Below are 17,314 nucleotides of genomic sequence, written 5' to 3'. Positions count from 1 at the left end.
TTATTGAAATTGAAAACAGAAGAATTGTCAGATTTAGAGAATTACAAAAAGTTAAAATGACTCGTATTTTCAAATGATTCTTTAATTTTCAAAGAGAAGCATATGGTTATCTCATTCCTTATTCATCAGATAAAGATTACAAAGGTACCACCGTCCACCATTGGGAATCAGACATGCCATTGCAGTGTGTTAATAGAGGTTCTCTTGAAATTTTGTATACAATCCCTTTAATCAATCAGAGAAAACTATATTCAAGACATTGGAAAATTAGAAAAGAAAAGATATCCTTATAAATAAAAATGAGGAGTCTTCGCAATAAAATGTATTTGTACAATGTACATTACAATATAATAGCAAAGTGAATAAATACTTAAGTGGAACAGGCTAAGGCAACGACGACAGGTTGGGCCATAAGGTTTTATTTGGTTTGGAAATAATTGCATGAAAAGATTTCTTTTGGAAAGTGAAGACTAGAAAAAATAGACTAAAGTCCCATGTAAATGTCGTCTTCAATTAGAACTTCGAAAATTAAAATCAAAATATTTTGTATGTTTGTATGTAGTTTATATGTAAATACAATATAGTCGCTTAATCAATTCATTGATTTTGCCTGGCACTTCTAATTCTATACGAATTTATCTTTAAAGCTGTTTAGTTTTGTTCTTTCAAATCTCACTCCATTCCGAAATATGTTTGTGAATTTCTTAAACACTTGGGACTCATCCCCCTCCTGGAGCAGTGAAATATATATGCTTTTTGGGGGGGTTTTGGCCTCCCCCCCCCCTTGAAAGAAAAGAAATGTAAGCCCTTCCTGGGGAAAAAATCCTGAATACGCCTCTCTTAATATCTTTGAAACTATGTCTAGTTCTTAACCACTCTTAAATCTGTCAAAATACAAAAATTGAAAGTGGAGACCAACAGATATATTTCGAAGATCTTCATTTTTCGGTATCACAAATTGTGCATTCCTTGTTTTACAGATTATGCTTGCAGGCATTATTGTGCTGTCTGAAATCATTTATTGTTCAGTAAAATGGCTAAAATTCACTTCTGAAATCTTAATTTACGTTAATTTATATTTAAGTTAAATACAAATTCTAAGTCTGTGTTTGTAAACAAAGGGAGTCCAGTTTCTGTTGTACTGTATGCACTCTGTACTGACCAATTTATATATACTTTAGTATTTAATCACTTTGATATAATAGTGGGTATTTTTCAAGGTTATCTTGTAATAACCACCTACACTTTTATCTGATTTGATATTAAAATATATTTTACTATCTGCTACTGTTAACTAGCTGCGGAGATAAGAAATAAAATAGAATTTTAAATCCTCCAACAAAAGAGGGAAGGCGGAAAAGGTATATCTTTCCAGCAAGCAAAAGCAAATTTTCTAATAAAATTTCATATTTATTAAGTAAATTAATATGTATACAATGACAAGTTTCACGTTTTAAAAGGCCCATTAATGTATCAAGAATCTCAATTTTAAAAAATAAATAACCACCGCTCAAAGATTCAGACATCTATAAAAACTATGCATCAATTTTCAAATTTCTAATTTCTGTTTTTTTTTATTTTTGTCCCTCTATTTGAAGATTGTGTTACTAAAAGTAACCAATTGAGCAGAATCATACTTAATTTTTATGTAGATTTTTGAATAAATCTTTAGTTGTTTGATTTTGTGCTGAAGCTTAAAATTTTGGTCAATTTTTATCAGCATGTTTTGCGCAAATTAGGCATAAAATGCGAAAAACTTATTTCGCTTCATGCATAAAAGATGCGCAAAAGTTATTAAAAAAATATTTGCACGAAAATTACGTGAATTTTGCGTATAAAATGTGGTCATTTCGTGGAAACCCCAGTCAAGTTTATTTCAAGCTGTCCTGCTAAGCAGTGCTTAGGATTTGGATCCATAACATTTTGGCTTCCTGGATTCGGATCCATTTTTTTCCAGTAGGGATCCAGAATCTGGATCCGGATCCACATNGCACTTAGTGAAGAAAGCTAAATTTATATAAAATATCAACACCGTTAAATGATAGGAAGGCATCAAACATGTGCAGTGTGCACTGGAGAAGTAAAATAGATTCATTGGTCGGCCAGGGATTAGGATTAAGTAGAGGTTTTATCTCTATTCTCTTAATCTTCTATGGTTGCTAAGGATTAGGATTAAGCAGAGGTCTTATCTCCATCCTCTTAATCTTCTATGGTTGCTAAGGATTAGGATTAAACTGAGTTCTCATCTTTATCCTCTTATTCTCATATGGTTGCTAAGGTTTAGGATTAAACTGAATTCTCATCTGTATCCTCTTAATCCTCTGATTGTTAAGAATTAGGATTTAACTGGGTTCTCATCAGTTTCCTCTTTATCCTATGGTTGCTAAGAATTAGGATTAAACTGAGTTCTCATCTGTTTCCTCTTTATCCTCTGCTTGCTAAGGATTAGGATTAAACGAGTTATCACTCTTAATCCTCTGGCTGTTAAGGATTAGGATTAAACTGATTTATCATCTGTATCCTCATAATCCTCTGGTTGCTAAGGATTAAGATTTAACTGAGGTCTTATCTTTCCTCTTAATCCTCTATGGTTTTTAAGGATTAGGATTAAACTAAGTCAGATCTCTATCTCCCATAAATCCTCTGTGGTTAAAGATAAGGATTAAACTGAGGTCTCATCTTTATCTTCGTAAACCTCTGAGGTTGCTAGAGGTACAAGGAAAGTATCCAACCCGTCTCCACCCCCTCCGGATAGGAAGGAAACAGATCTAAGGAAAAAATAGAAAAAAAAATTATTTAATTTTCTGTTGAATTATTAAAAATATCGAAAAACTTTATAAAACTTTATGCTATAATGACGAGTGATAATGTTTACAAAAAGTTAACATTGCTTGTACGTGATGTTAACAGGATTGATTAAGATCATGATTAATGTCTTTGATAATTATAATAATTATAACGAAAATGGTGAAAATGAATATACACAGTTAAACTTATAATAATGTTAAATTTTTTTAAGCCTATAACACCCCCCAGCCACCCATGAGTGTCCACAAAAAAAATTCAGCCCAATCGTTCAAGCCGTTTGGCCGGCTATACGCAACATATATATACATAAATGTCTTACTGTATTATATAGAATAAAAAATCGGTTTTATTTAACACGGTATAGTAAATACCAACTTATAAAATAAAAGACGATCTTTAAAAAACTCTTTTTCAAATGAAGTACCCCGTCTGCAAAGCATGTATAATCATATGGTAGGGCGGGCCGGGTCGATTCCTTTTCCCTTATCTTGGCTCAAATTATAATATTTTTTGTTTAAAATGATGTTTAAAATAAAATCTTACTTCTTTATCACAGTTTTCCAGGACTGTTTCTCAGGCACTTGACAGCCCGTTATCTAGGCAAAAAAAGTGAAAAAATGCGATTTATTACAATTTTAAAAATTATGTTAATGTTACTCACAGGGACGATATTATACAACCCTCCATGCAAAAATGTTAGTGCCGGAGTAAGAAAAAGGACGGTATCTTCCACAGTTTGATAGGATTAAGCTTTCAAGGGTACCGTTGTATATCAGGCATTGCTATCATTGCATGGAGGGTCACTTTACATTACACGTTGATCAAACTTAAACACTTTTACGAGAATTCCTTGGAAGACGAATTGAACTACTGTGAAGTGAACTATACCGATTTTTATGAATGCTTCATTTTAGAATATGTTGTTCATTTGAATTAAATGTTTGACAAAAATTCAGCAAATAAATACCTCAAATGAACAAATATTTTAAGAATTTAGAGGTTGGAAAAAAATGTCGAATTGCAATCGTCATTGTACTTCAAGTTATTGATGGCCACTAAACGTCCTATGAGCGTTAAAAATGCCTAAACGTCTGTAGAAGAATTTTTAAAGTAAGAGTGAATAAAAGCATATTTTGATGTTTTCAAATGTTTTTTTTCTAGCTATTTTATATTAAATAATCGTTAATGGCGACTCTAACACTTTCAAAAATTTCTACTGTTAACGCCGTTAATAACATTGAGATCGTTAACAAACGGAAACTTTGAGAAAGAACGAAAAATACCGTTAACGAACAGAACGTGCAGTTCTAGACTAAAGAACGAACGTTTTTCTAGCGATGTTTACTAATTATTAACTAACGGTATAAAACAAGTTTAAATATGCCCAGCCCTACCCTCTTTGAACAGAACAGAGATTAGAAAAGAAGGGAAATAAGTCTATCCCTCGGTATAAATTTTTGCAGTCCCTTTTAGCTTGAAAAGAAGTTCAAAGTGTAAAATTCATGTAAATGTTTACAAATTATACACAATAATACAGTTTGATCCCTAGAGAATTGGACATATCCTATTCAAATTCTTCTTTTTATGCTGAAATGAACTCGGAAATGTAAAGTACAGCTTATGCTAAAATAAACATGGGAATGCATAACCGGTTGTCAGAGAATTGTTTTAGAGAAAATTAAATAATTTTAAGAAAATATATTTTTGACTTAATTCCACTCTATACAGATCTATTCTCTTTGCCTCTCGGCCTTTCAAAAAAATGGTAAATTTTTTACCTCCTCCTTCTGTTCAGCACAAACTTGTTTAATGGCAGTCAATATTTTTTGACCCAGCTCAGTATCATTCATATTCAACTAAATTATCATATATTTAGTAGTTTAGTAACTTCAAGCTCTGTATCATTCATATTTAACTAAATTATCATATATTTAGTAGTTTAGTAACTTCAAGCTCAGTGTCATTCATATTTAACTAAATTATCATATATTTATCATTATTTATATCTCATGACTTTTAATGTTAATTAACGAAAAAATAGAACACTCAAAAAAATTTAATAATTACTTTTTCAAATTTATCTCTGAATTTTCTGGGATGTTAGCATTTAAACAAAAAATGCAGATTAGATATAAATTTTAAAAAAAAACTTTGAATGCTGCACCTTCGTCATAACATCGTGACACAACCATATTTCTCAAATTAATAAAAATCAATTAACAAGTTGTCTTATATAATCATTAAGGAAGGATTTGCAAAATGTTATCAAAACTAAACATTTTTTTCTCTTTTTTTTCTACCTGAAGGTTCATTGGCGTAGATAACTGTTCACACCGCTGTAATAATCTAAAAATTTAAAAATTCTTTTTTAATATATCATTTATAAAATTTAAATGTATTTACGAAAAACGAACAGTAAAATATGACAACATGACGTTTTTTAAATTACAAACTATTGATGCAATTATATCATATTGCAAGTTGCAACTGTTTATAAACCAGCAAATGAGAAAAGGACCCCAATTAATTATTACTCATGTTCTAAATTAAAAGTGAAAATGTACAATACCTGATAAGTTCTCTTATATCTTGAGGAATGGATATTACAGAATTGTAAACAGCTTTCCGAGGCATCTTTTGAAAATATAAAAAATTAAGAAGTATAATATTTATATTTTTACATTTTTGCGTTATAAACAAAACTAATCAAAACATACACTCTAAGAAATGTAATATTTTAATCTAACAAAATTTGACATTTCTTAAAGAGTGTTACAAAATAGACAAGAACGTTTTTTTTTCGTTTTCAAAATCATGATTTCAAATTAAATTATTTTGATTAAAAATTTACTTTTTCAAAAACCGCAAAATAAAAAAAATTTTTATTTAAACAAACCTTTTGTGAGTGTAACTTAACTTATTCTTTAAGCTTTAAGGGAGTGTTCGCGAAAAATGAAAGGGGGTATTGCTTAATAAGATAAAAAAGCGCTTTTGATCGCTACTAATCTTACTTCTATCTGTTGCGTCTATAAGGAGAAAATTGTTAAAGACGTCTCATACCGAATAACATGGCGTCCATACAAATTGAGAAAATTAACATACGACTTAGACCGTAAAAAAATCCATTTAATTTCAAACAAATCATTCAGATATTACAATCTATAGTCATCGATTATCTTTCGCCACATTTGTATACATTTGATATTTCATACTAGTTTTGATTTTGTTTTATAAAATAATATTTAGCTTATAACTTGTTTTCGAACAATCCTGGAAAATATGAAAATGTCGTCTTCATCACCAAAAATCTTCGAAACAGGAATAAATGTAACTCTCAGATCATAACAATTAAAACATATTATGTTGCAATTTTCTTAATTTGTATGGACACTACGCTCTTCGGTATGAGAAGTCTTTAACAATTTTCTCCTTACAGACGCAACAGATAGAAGTAAGATTAGTAGCGATCAAAAGCGCTTTTTTATCGCATAAGCCTATACCCCCTTTCATTTTTCGCGAACACTCCCTTTAAGTAATACAGGGATTAGATTTTTTTCAAAAAAAGGAAATATAATTTTATTTTACCTCTGACGGGATTGTTGAGAGGTCGGAATAAGGAAACTTGATAATTGCAACTCTTTCCTACAAAAATATAGATCAAATCAACAATTATATTAAAAGAGATATTTTTAACTAAACTGGGCCTTTATACCTGTAAAACTGCTGCATTTAACGTTAGTTTCTGAGCCGGGGTTTCCTCGAGGTAACTTGAAGGAGAGTCTTCCTTCTAATATTAACATTTTTACATCTTTTCAAGTACAGAGAGAATCAGAAAATTCTGCAAAAGGAAGACGACTTAAAGACTTAAATTATGACAGCAACTTCACATTTCACTATAAAAGTGATTTAAGAAGTTATGAGTAAAATTATTTGCTGCGCTTTGTTAAAACCCTTTTGTATTTTTTTAGTGTCGTCTTCCTATTCCACAGTTTTCTGATTCTAACTGTAAAAAAATAAGTTGTTTTCATGTTGTTGAGTTTTATAAACTTGGATAAAGATATAATTTCCTCTGTTAAGTTTTCCATCTGAAGATTTACAAGGTTTGGGTATTTCCTCCGTTTCGGTGCCACCTGAACAATACCATATTTAAATTTAAACTAAGAAAGTTGAGAGTGAAAGTTTAAGTGACCCTCCATGCAAAGACGGCAGCGGTACCCTTAAATGGTTTGGATCTGATCAAGTATAAAGTATATATTAATCTTTATAAATTTGAAAATTGATTATTTTCACTTGTAAGTTCTCAACAAAACTGACTTGCACAATACTACTGCAAATTATCAAATTATCTAGTAAAAAATCAAAATTAGGGTTCTACGGTATCCATGTAAATCAGGCATTGTCATATTTACATGAAAGGTCACAATTGAAATTATTACGCTTACAGTTCCTTCAAGAAATAACAAAGCCGACTTTAAAAGACAAAAATATTCTTAGGTTCAAATTTTTTTTAAGCAAATTAACTTCAGTCTTCATCGTACTTATTAATACAATTGAAGACGACTTCTTATTTCAGCAACACGGATACACATAAACAATTAAACATAAAACTCTTTGTTTGGTAAACTTGTAAAAACGAAAAAATGAGAATATTGGAAAACTAAAATTCAAAAAAAGGGTTTAAAAAAATGGCAAATATTTGTTCCATTTCCGTTGGAAGAACTAGGACTACTCAAATATTTGTTCCATTTCNTTAATTTAACTACGTTCATTAATTTAACTACTATTTAATTTCTGAACAGACCATCCTCCATATTTTTAACATGTACGATAAAAATCCGAAATATAGATCAGTTGGATATGAATCTTTGCTTTATTACGCTTAGACACGTATTATTTCTCGTGTAGAGAGCATCCAGTTTGAACGATACATACTTTAGAATACAGAGAGTGCTGAATCTGGATTGATGCAAACTGAAGTATTATTGGTTTTCCATTGAGTTCGAGAGTTGTATTTGAACGAAACATACTAAAAAACTGTATCTGGATTGAAACAGACTAACGTATAATTGGAGAATATAGAGTTCGAGATTGGGTTGTACTTGGATTGATACAGACTTAAAAGAACTATATAGGAGTAAGGCATTTGTTACAGGTTTATGAATGGTTAAAGGTGAAAAAATTAGCTCGAAAAATGTTGAGATTATTTTAAAAATGCGCAAACTTAGAAAAATCCGCGAGATACGATTTATAATAAAAAAGAGCAACCGTTAACAGCTATAATTGTTAATAGTAATGGGTCGCGAAGCGTTGTTCGAAACGGTTAAAAAGGCACTACACCCAACATTTATGTATAAAGTTGTAATCTCTGTGTTTTCTGTATATTTGTTAGTTCGTATATCAGAGCATAACTGAAGAACCTGGTTGAAGACGGTTAGTTAGACCGAGATATAGAAGAAGCTCATCCGTCCCAACCCTAGCATTCATTCCATGTTAATATTCAACATTATTATTAATATTATTGATGTTATTATTATTATTATTATTAATATTATTATTATTATTATTATTGAACAACATGGGAATAACTCTACAATATGGGAATAAACTCTGCATTATGGAACTCTACAACATGGGAGCCAGATCCAACTTTACAAAATGGGATTAAACTCTGTATTTGGAATTAAACTCCAGAATATGGGATTAAACTCCAGAATATGGGATGAAACTCCAGAATATGGGATTAAACTCAGAATATTGAATTAAACTTTACAATATGGGAACACTCTACAATATGGGATTAAACTCTTCAATATGGAATTAAACTCTACAAAATGAAATAAACTCTACAAATGGGATGACACTTTATAATATGGGATTAAACTTTACTATACGGGATTAAACCCTAAAACATGGGATTAAACTTTACAATATGGTATCAAATTCTGCAATATGGGATTACACTCTACAATATGGGATTAAACTTTACAATATGGTTTTCAATTCTGCAATATGAAATAAAACTCTACAAAATGGGATTAAACATTACAATATAGGATTAAACTCTGTAATAAAGAGTTAAACTTTACAATACGTGATTAAACCCTACAATATGGGATTAAACAATACAATACGGGATTAAACTCAGCAATATGGAATAAAGCTCTCCAAAATGGGATTAAACTTTACAATATGGGATTAAATTCTATAATATAGACTTAAACTCTACAATATAGGAATAAGCTATGCAAGGAATTAAATTTTACAATATCGTATTTAATTCTGCAAAATGGAATAAAGCTCTCTAAAATGGGATTAAACTTTACAAGAAGGGAATAAATTCTATAATATGAAATTAAACTCTACAATATGGGATTAAACTTTACAATACGGTATCGCATTCTACACTTTGGGAACACTGATCGACAGGATGCGATCATTAGTTATCAAAATGAACAGTATTGAAGTAAAAAAACAAAGCTTTTGTTTCAAACTCTGATTTTCTAGTCCTTACATCTTTGCAACCCATTGTAGGAGAATTTTAATACTTAAACTTTGAATTCTGCCAGGTCATTAATAATCTGAATTGAAAATACCAAAGATTTACACCACCAGGTTGCAAAGCTAAAAGAAATTGGCAAATTTGAGTTTGATGCAAAACTTTTTTTATTAACATTATTAACATTATTATCATTATTATCATTATCATCATTATTTTCATTATTTCATTATTATCATTATTATCATTATTATCATTATTATCATTATTATCATAATTATCATTATTATCATAATTATCATTATTATCATAATTATCATTATTATTATAATTATTATTATTATCATTATTATTATTGTTATTATTATTATCATTATTATCATTATTATGACTATTATCAGTGTGATCATTCATAACAATACCTTGTTGATTTATGAACCCACGGCATCATATTTATCATATAATCAATACCATCCCTAAATTAAACAAATTAAAGACACAACAGTTTTACACACAAGACTTGGTCAAAACTTCTATCAAGAAAGGTTAACATAACTTATTATAATTTTTTGTCAAAAAAATCCAATTTTGTCATGATAAATTTCAGCACTAAAAGAGACACGTAAATCCCAGGCCAAAAACGGATAAGGCAAAAATCACTTTTTAAAAATTGTACTTTGTTTGTTCTAATAACGACTGTAACATTCACTTAACTGCGGTATTAATGTTGAGTGTTGTATGCTCAAGCAACCGAAATAAACAATGAACTCAAATTTACAGCTGTACATTGCGACATAAGAAATTTCCGACGGAATATAAATATAATCAGATGGTTCATTGCAGTTATGCTGGGTAGTATCAGTGCTATGGCTTGTAGCTCAGAGTCCGTTCTCCCCAAAGAGAGTGGTCGTGTAGTTCACGTACTTTGGGGGACGATATGTAGGCCACTAGATGTTTCATGCTAAATTCTTATCTGATAGATAGATATTTCTCTGTACATTTGACGACCAATATAGGAGACGTCAAGTTGTCGACCAATGTAGTTTATGGAAGGAACGGCCTCTGGTAGGATCTTGAATAGTATTATTAGGAGGGGACTGAATTGGAATGGCACTACTTTGTGTAGTACCAGTCAGTGCATCCACTCCTATGGCACTGACACTGAGATGTGCAGCTAAATTATTTAAAGTTTTCAATAAATCTATTCCTAATATCAAAATCTGCTATAACTACTATATTACAGGGGTCCCTGAAAATAAATAAAAATTTTATCAATTTTATGAAAAAAATGAATAATCAAACAAAACCAGGGTTTCACTTAAAAATAGTTACAAATGAATTGTTAATTTTTTCATTGATTTCAAATTGAAACAATTCTCATGAACAGCTCATTTCATTATTGAATTTATTTGCTTTTTTATTTCGGATAAACACTGAGAATCTTAATTTGCTGGTGATATTTTTAGATTTTTAAAATCTATTTTTATTTCATTCAAAGAAAGCAGTTGCTGAAGAAAGCTCTGTGTTGGTTCGTGATTCAGCATTCTTATTGAAAAATGCAAAGTGTCTGGAAACTCAATTTTTCTTCTTTCTATATCTTTGCAACTCATTAGACTTTTATATTTCAAACTATGAATTCCGTTGAATCAAATAGTCTAAGTTTGAAATATCGAGGTTTTGAACCATCAGGTTGCAACGATAAAGGGATCATCAAATTTGAGTTTGTGGCAAAAACTCAGTTCCCTAGCCATTGATGGACAAATTGACATATGCAGAATGCAGATGCTAAATAGGACAATTCATGGATTAAAGGTTTCTATAGATAGAACATTTTAAAACACCTTCTCAGGTTTGTTCTTAGTGACCGGTCTAAAATCTATGAAATGTCTATTAAGAAAAATAACCTTTATAAGTGATTACTGATTAGTCGTATTGGAAATTTTTTTTGGTTTATACATTTTTACTTTTGCGCTTGACAGGATAATTTATTAGGTGTAAGCCTTATTTTAACCCTTATTCTGAAGTAATTTGTCAAATCTTATATTGAGTATTTTTTGTCCTTTACAGTAAGAGTACAAATAAGTCAATGTACGTGATGTGTGCATCTATTTAAAGAGTTACACGTCCGATTCACAACAGCACATTCCTTTATCTTGCCAAGAGATATTGTGTATCCATTTCCTTCTTTGTCGCTTCTGCATAAATCTGGAACTTACGTTTTAAAAAACTGCTAAGTTAAATTTTCTATTCTCATGTATTAAAAATAAGAATGTCTCCATTATTATTCTTCTCTATAATAAAACAAGACATTCGTATATATATGTTGCCTCTATAGCCGACCAAACGGTTGGACTTATTGAGATGAAATTTTTTGCGGACACTCATGGGTGGCCAAGCCTAAAAAATCGAAATTTTTTTTCTCAAAATTTTTTTTACTTTTTTTTATTCTTAATTTTTTCCACGGGCAACGCCGGGCTCTTCAGCTAGTTGTTTAAAAAAAAGGACCGTTGTTAATCGGGTGTATAACTTTTCAAATGGTGTGGCACTTAAATCAATGTGGATTTTCTCTTTAAATGTATTTTTCTCTTTAAATGTATTGTCTTTTTAAATGTTATTTTCTCTTTAAATGTATTTTCTCTTTAAATGTATTTTTCTCTTTAAATGTATTTTCTCTTTAAATGTATTTTTCTCTTTAAATATATTGTTTTTTTAAATGTATTGTCTCTTTAAATTTATTAATCTCTTTAAATAAAATTTTCTCTTTAAATGTATTTTTTTTTATAAATGTATTTTTCTCTTTATATGTATTTTTCTCTTTATACCATTTTGTCCTGAATTTTAATGTTTAAATGCTTTAATACTCTGCGCTGTGGGAGAAAGCTTGATAGATTGCGTGCCTAAAGCTTTAAAAATAAACAAACAAATAAAACTTCGTTTAATTGCATTCTCTCGTGATATAATAACTTGGTTTCATGGTACACAGCCTTAGAAAATTTAGAATTTCACCTTAAACTTTGTAAAATTCTAGATGTTTAAATAAGGATGAAACTAAGTCTGAAGGTAAATGTTCTTTAAAAAAATTGCAAAAATTGAGATAATTTTTTTTTCATAACTTTAAAACTTATTTAGAATTTAGCTTTTTTTGTGATATCAAGACAACAATGTTAATTTAAAAATATTTAAAATCCATGAAAATAAAATAAGTTTTAAGCAAAAAAACTGGATGTTTTTAAAAATTATTTATTAGCCTTTTATCAAACAATGTTTGTATTTTTTAATATAAAAAAAAACTAATTTTAATATTCAGCGCCTTATTTGCTTTTTTATAATATTTTGCTGGTGCAAAAGGGATTTGATATATTTGGGTAAAATTATAGTTTGATTCTTATTTTAAAAAGTTTTTTTTTCTATCAAATTTGCCAAAAACAATTTTTACATTTTATGTAGATATATAACTGTAGTTTCTTTTTCTCCAGGAGTAGATGTTTATATCAATACAGTGAAGACGACTTTTACAAAGAATGCTCTGACAAGCGTGTTTTAAATTTACATGTAAACAAAGAGGTTAATTGACAACTTTTCTTTGTTTATGTATTTATGTATCTTTGCTGTTAAAAACCTTGGTAGGAATCAAACTTGAAATATAAATTCATCTTTATTGTATTGATATATACAACGAGATTGTACTGAATTTCTGATTGTATTCCCCGTAGATATCAACCCAAGAGTGTATACCACTTATATCCACAGTTTTAAAATATAATTGAATCATGGAAACCTTATTATTTTCCAGCACATCTAGACTGTAGATGGATGGGCTTCGTTGTTAGATAAATTTGATCATGGAAAGGTAAATTATTCATTTTTCCCCTTTTTAAAATAAATCAATAGTTTGTGGATTTCTTTACTAAAGTTAAAGCACAAAAAAAAACATTTTTATGTTTGTAATGTTATAAAATACTTATCTATGTCAAGAAGACTGCAAAGAGTAAAACAATTACAGTGGTCTAATTAAAAGTAATCTTTCCTTCAAGGGTTAATCAACAAATTTTGAAAATTTATCTAACGACAATGCCCTACCTAAAAATTTATTGCATGATTGAAAACAATCAGTCGTACACCAAATCAAATAAGTGATAAATTTGTTGAACAGTGATTTAAGCAGAGTTTATGAGTGTTTTTTATATAAGCCAATTGTTATCTACATTATTCATATACTAAAACCTTTAAGCCTGATTTTAGTTAAAGATTCCTTTTTCATAAAGATTGTTTGTTTTATTAATTAGCGCCATTAGTTCCTCATCTATTCCCTGGTCAGCTGATTCCTCTCCATAAGACAAAACGCGGCACTTCGCTGGGCGTGGGTAGAACTCGTCGTCTTCACTGTACAAAACACGAGACTGCTGAGCTAAGTGCGTGAGCAGAGTAGTATAGTGCACAAAATAACGCGGCATTATTTCAATCAACATTTGTATAGAGTTCGAACTATCATTCTATATGCTTGACATAAGGACCCAATCTTATTTCATCATTGATTTGATTAGATCGGTTATTGAAAGGCATATTGCATAGGGAACGCGGGAACCACAAAGAACCAATTTCTTAAGAAAATTCATTGCATGCAATTTGAGAATTACTTACAACTGTTTTCAACTGAATTTGTGTTCAGCTTTGACGTTTGAAACAATTGAAAAGATACGTTTTATTTTCATCAAATACGTTAAATTTTTTTTACTAATTCAGCTCATTAATATTGGAGTTATGGCAAGGAAAAATGGAATTTGAAGCTCCATTTAGGTACTAAAGCTATATATATACATATATCAGTTATGTCCGTTCAAAAATAAAATGCTTGACAGTTAATTTTTACTCAAATTCTCGAACCTGTCCAGTTTCATGCACAAAGTCAGCAGCACTGTTTAGTGCGGTTGTTTCACAATTTTGAAGCAATACAAACCATATTATTACAAACCTGGTGACTTCGACTTTTCTGGTCAAATATATTAGTTAATTTTTTTTAATTTTTAGCTTTTACAAATAAGTTTAAGTAATTATGTATCAAAATTGTGTTTTGCTTTAAAGCTTAATTAATGCCAGTTTGTTAACCGAACTTATTACATTAAATGGATATTATGAAAAACTGAATAATGTCAGTTCAAATCATTTGATTGAAAACACTCCATAACTTTGCATGCAAAACTCTGTGCTTAAAGGGACTGTAAGCATGATTTCAAGTGACCCTCAGTACAAAAATGACAATGTTCGATTCACAACCGTACTCTGTAAAGTGTTGTCTTAAATATAAATGTTTAACATTTTTAAAATTATGTTTTTCGATTGCGGTTTCTCTGCAAAAATGACTTGGGCATTTCTTTGGCGGGAAATATATCGGATGTATCTGAATAAAATAGTTTTAAAACTAGAAAACACCGGTAAGGGTTTTAAGGGTACCGTCGTGAATCGCGCATAGAGAGAAGCTCACTTAAAATTAGGCTTACAGTCCCTTTAATCGAATAGAAAATATTTTGGCGGTGGGTTCAAACTTGAATCAAACTCCTAAATCAACTCTTCAAACGAGAAACTCTCAACTCCAGACGAATATAACGCATTCAAACCTTTAAACCCCAATTGTTTGATATTTTAGGAGTTGAAATATTTTTTTGAAAATGTCTTTGTTGCGGAGAAAAAGCCAACTCCTCCATTTTTCACATTGAGGGTTTGAATGTGCAAATATTTTGTCTATATTCACAATTTCAAAAGTAAAGAAATTAAATATTTAATTTTTTTTGGTAATTTAAATAAAATAATTTGTAATGTTTGTAATATTTGTAGTTTCAGATTTTAATCGTTGTACAGAAATATATTGAGAAAAGACGTATTGACATATTTAAGTATACATACTATAATTCCATTTTTCAGTCATTTTTATTTTTTGACAAAAAATTGAATGTTTCAAATGCTTTTTGCCTCTAACATCTAGGATTTTCATACAATATTTTTGAAGCAAAGCCACCCGTATTTTTGAATGGAAATACAGAAAAATTACAATTTTTTAGTAATAAAGATTAACGGTCTTTTTTTAAAAGATCTGAAAAATTTCAGTTGAAAACCAAAAAATTTCAATATTCAATTCCTCTACTCTATTAGATACCTAACCTTACTAACTATATCTTGATTCAGCTTATCCCATTTAGTAAAGAAAGCTATAAATATTAACTTGTAAAACGTTTTTATAAGTTTTTAAAAATTCCTAGAATTTTCGCTTTCTAGGTAAATTCTTGTATTTATCAAATAAGAACATTGAACACTTAGAAATAATATTGTGGTGTGATGTTCAAAAACATTAAATAAATATATTATAGTTTTCTTATAATCTAACATTAAGTTTAAGCAGAAATTACAATACATAAGGCGTTATTAATATCTAACTAATAATTATTAGTTTTTAAAATTACGTTAACTTACTTGACAAATGTTTCATCCTCTTTCAGTACATTGTACATGGTGGCAAAGAGTCCAGAAAATATAACTACACCTAGCATTACTAAAAAATGTTCATTAGTTAATGTTTAAATATTATGAATGGTTTTTTCTAAAAAAAATTTGCCAACATATAATGTTTATAATGTTTATAATGTTAATAATGTTTATAATGTTTATAATGTTTATGATGTTTATAATGTTTATAATGTTTATAATGTTTATAATGTTTATAATGTTTAAAATGTTTATAATGTTTATAATGTTTATAAAGTTTATAATGTTTATAATGTTTATAGTGTTTATAATGTTTAAAATATTTATAATTTAGAAAGCTGATTATTATTAATTGTGGGTTCCAAAGTGACTTGTGCATTTCTACTGTAGGAAAAGAAAACATATATGAAAACTTTTAATTATAGAAGACGACAATATTTTCCACAGTTTTATCAGATAAAGGTTTGAGGGTCAAGATTGTGAATCAGGCATTGCCATCTTTGCATGAAGGGTTGCACTTAAATTTTTCTAGTCTTCATATTTTGTTAGAATTAAGTTCTTTTTTAATCAAAGCATGCAATCTAACAAACATCCAACATGTTTTAAAATAAATCAAAAAAAAATATAAAGATTAATACCTAGAATGATTAGCAATGCATGTTTCCCCAGGTTTAGTCGTTCTAGTCTAGTGGAACAAGATGGATGACCCATGGCAACCATTGTCCCATTTTCATCCTTTCTACCAATATATACAAATATGTTACATTAGCTTGGGAACCCGGCGATGCCGAGGTTACTCATAGTTACTCCCGCCGTTCACCCGCACTTGGACGATTTTACCGCTAAACTAAATTTTCGCTATAAAAGTCGACTAACTTACTTTCCGTGGCTCTCCCGAGTTACCCAATCAAAATTTGAGACAAATCGCATAAGGGGTTCATGAGTTATGATCGGACAAACAAACAGATATTACAACTTTATATTTATAGATACTAAATTGACACCTCAAGTACAATAAACTAAAATAAAGTTTAAATGATTTTCAAAACTCTAAGCTGTCGTATTTACTCAGAAAGCAATATCTGCGGTTTTCAAAATTTCGATAAATCTCCTTTACGAAATTTTTATAAGCCAAATTCTTTATAAATCTTTTTTGCACAATTTTTCGATAAACCATTTCCGGAATTTTCGCAAAATGTTCGATAAAATTTGATAAAAATCGAAGTGTACACAATTTCCACCACCCTATTAATTTTGTTGTGTTCATCTGAGGGGATTGATATAAGCTTTTTAGTTTCCTTTCTCTATTCTTTCAACCATTTATTGTGGGCAATGTAATAAGGGTGCAGGGTACAAAACACCCAAAAACAAAACGTACCTCAATTCAAAACATCTAAATGTCAAAACACCCAACGTGCCAGAACACCCAAAGATACAAAATTTCCTTTCAGGGTAAAAAACTCCTAAATTTCATTTAAAGACAGAAAAATCTTAAATTTTAAAAATTTAAATTGTTACAATTTGAAAACAACT

General features: G+C 29.5%; 1 protein-coding gene across 2 annotated transcripts; it reads right to left on the bottom strand.

Moving 5' to 3' along the window:
* Nucleotides 1–2,466: 2,466 nt before the first annotated feature.
* LOC111701394 (uncharacterized) lies at nucleotides 2,467–7,551 on the bottom strand. Of its 2 annotated transcripts, XM_023472669.1 has the most exons (9): nucleotides 6,876–7,551; nucleotides 6,521–6,595; nucleotides 6,394–6,450; nucleotides 5,378–5,442; nucleotides 5,109–5,154; nucleotides 4,587–4,664; nucleotides 3,352–3,404; nucleotides 2,647–2,768; nucleotides 2,467–2,560 (listed from the first exon to the last, which is right to left on the bottom strand). In XM_023472669.1, exons 1-8 carry the CDS (start codon nucleotides 6,891–6,893, stop codon nucleotides 2,663–2,665), a joined length of 498 nt encoding a protein of 165 aa, XP_023328437.1. In that variant the 5' UTR covers nucleotides 6,894–7,551; the 3' UTR covers nucleotides 2,467–2,560; nucleotides 2,647–2,662. The 2 variants fall into 2 exon arrangements, with proteins under 2 accessions (XP_023328437.1, XP_023328436.1); XM_023472668.1 differs by having other exon boundaries at nucleotides 2,467–2,768.
* Nucleotides 7,552–17,314: the final 9,763 nt, after the last annotated feature.

Source organism: Eurytemora carolleeae, unplaced genomic scaffold (assembly GCF_000591075.1).
Source record: "Eurytemora carolleeae unplaced genomic scaffold, Eaff_2.0 scaffold154, whole genome shotgun sequence".
Lineage (NCBI taxonomy): Eukaryota > Metazoa > Arthropoda > Copepoda > Calanoida > Temoridae > Eurytemora > Eurytemora carolleeae.
The sequence above is the reverse complement of the archived record's forward strand: the minus strand, read 5'-3'. Positions and strand labels throughout refer to the sequence as shown.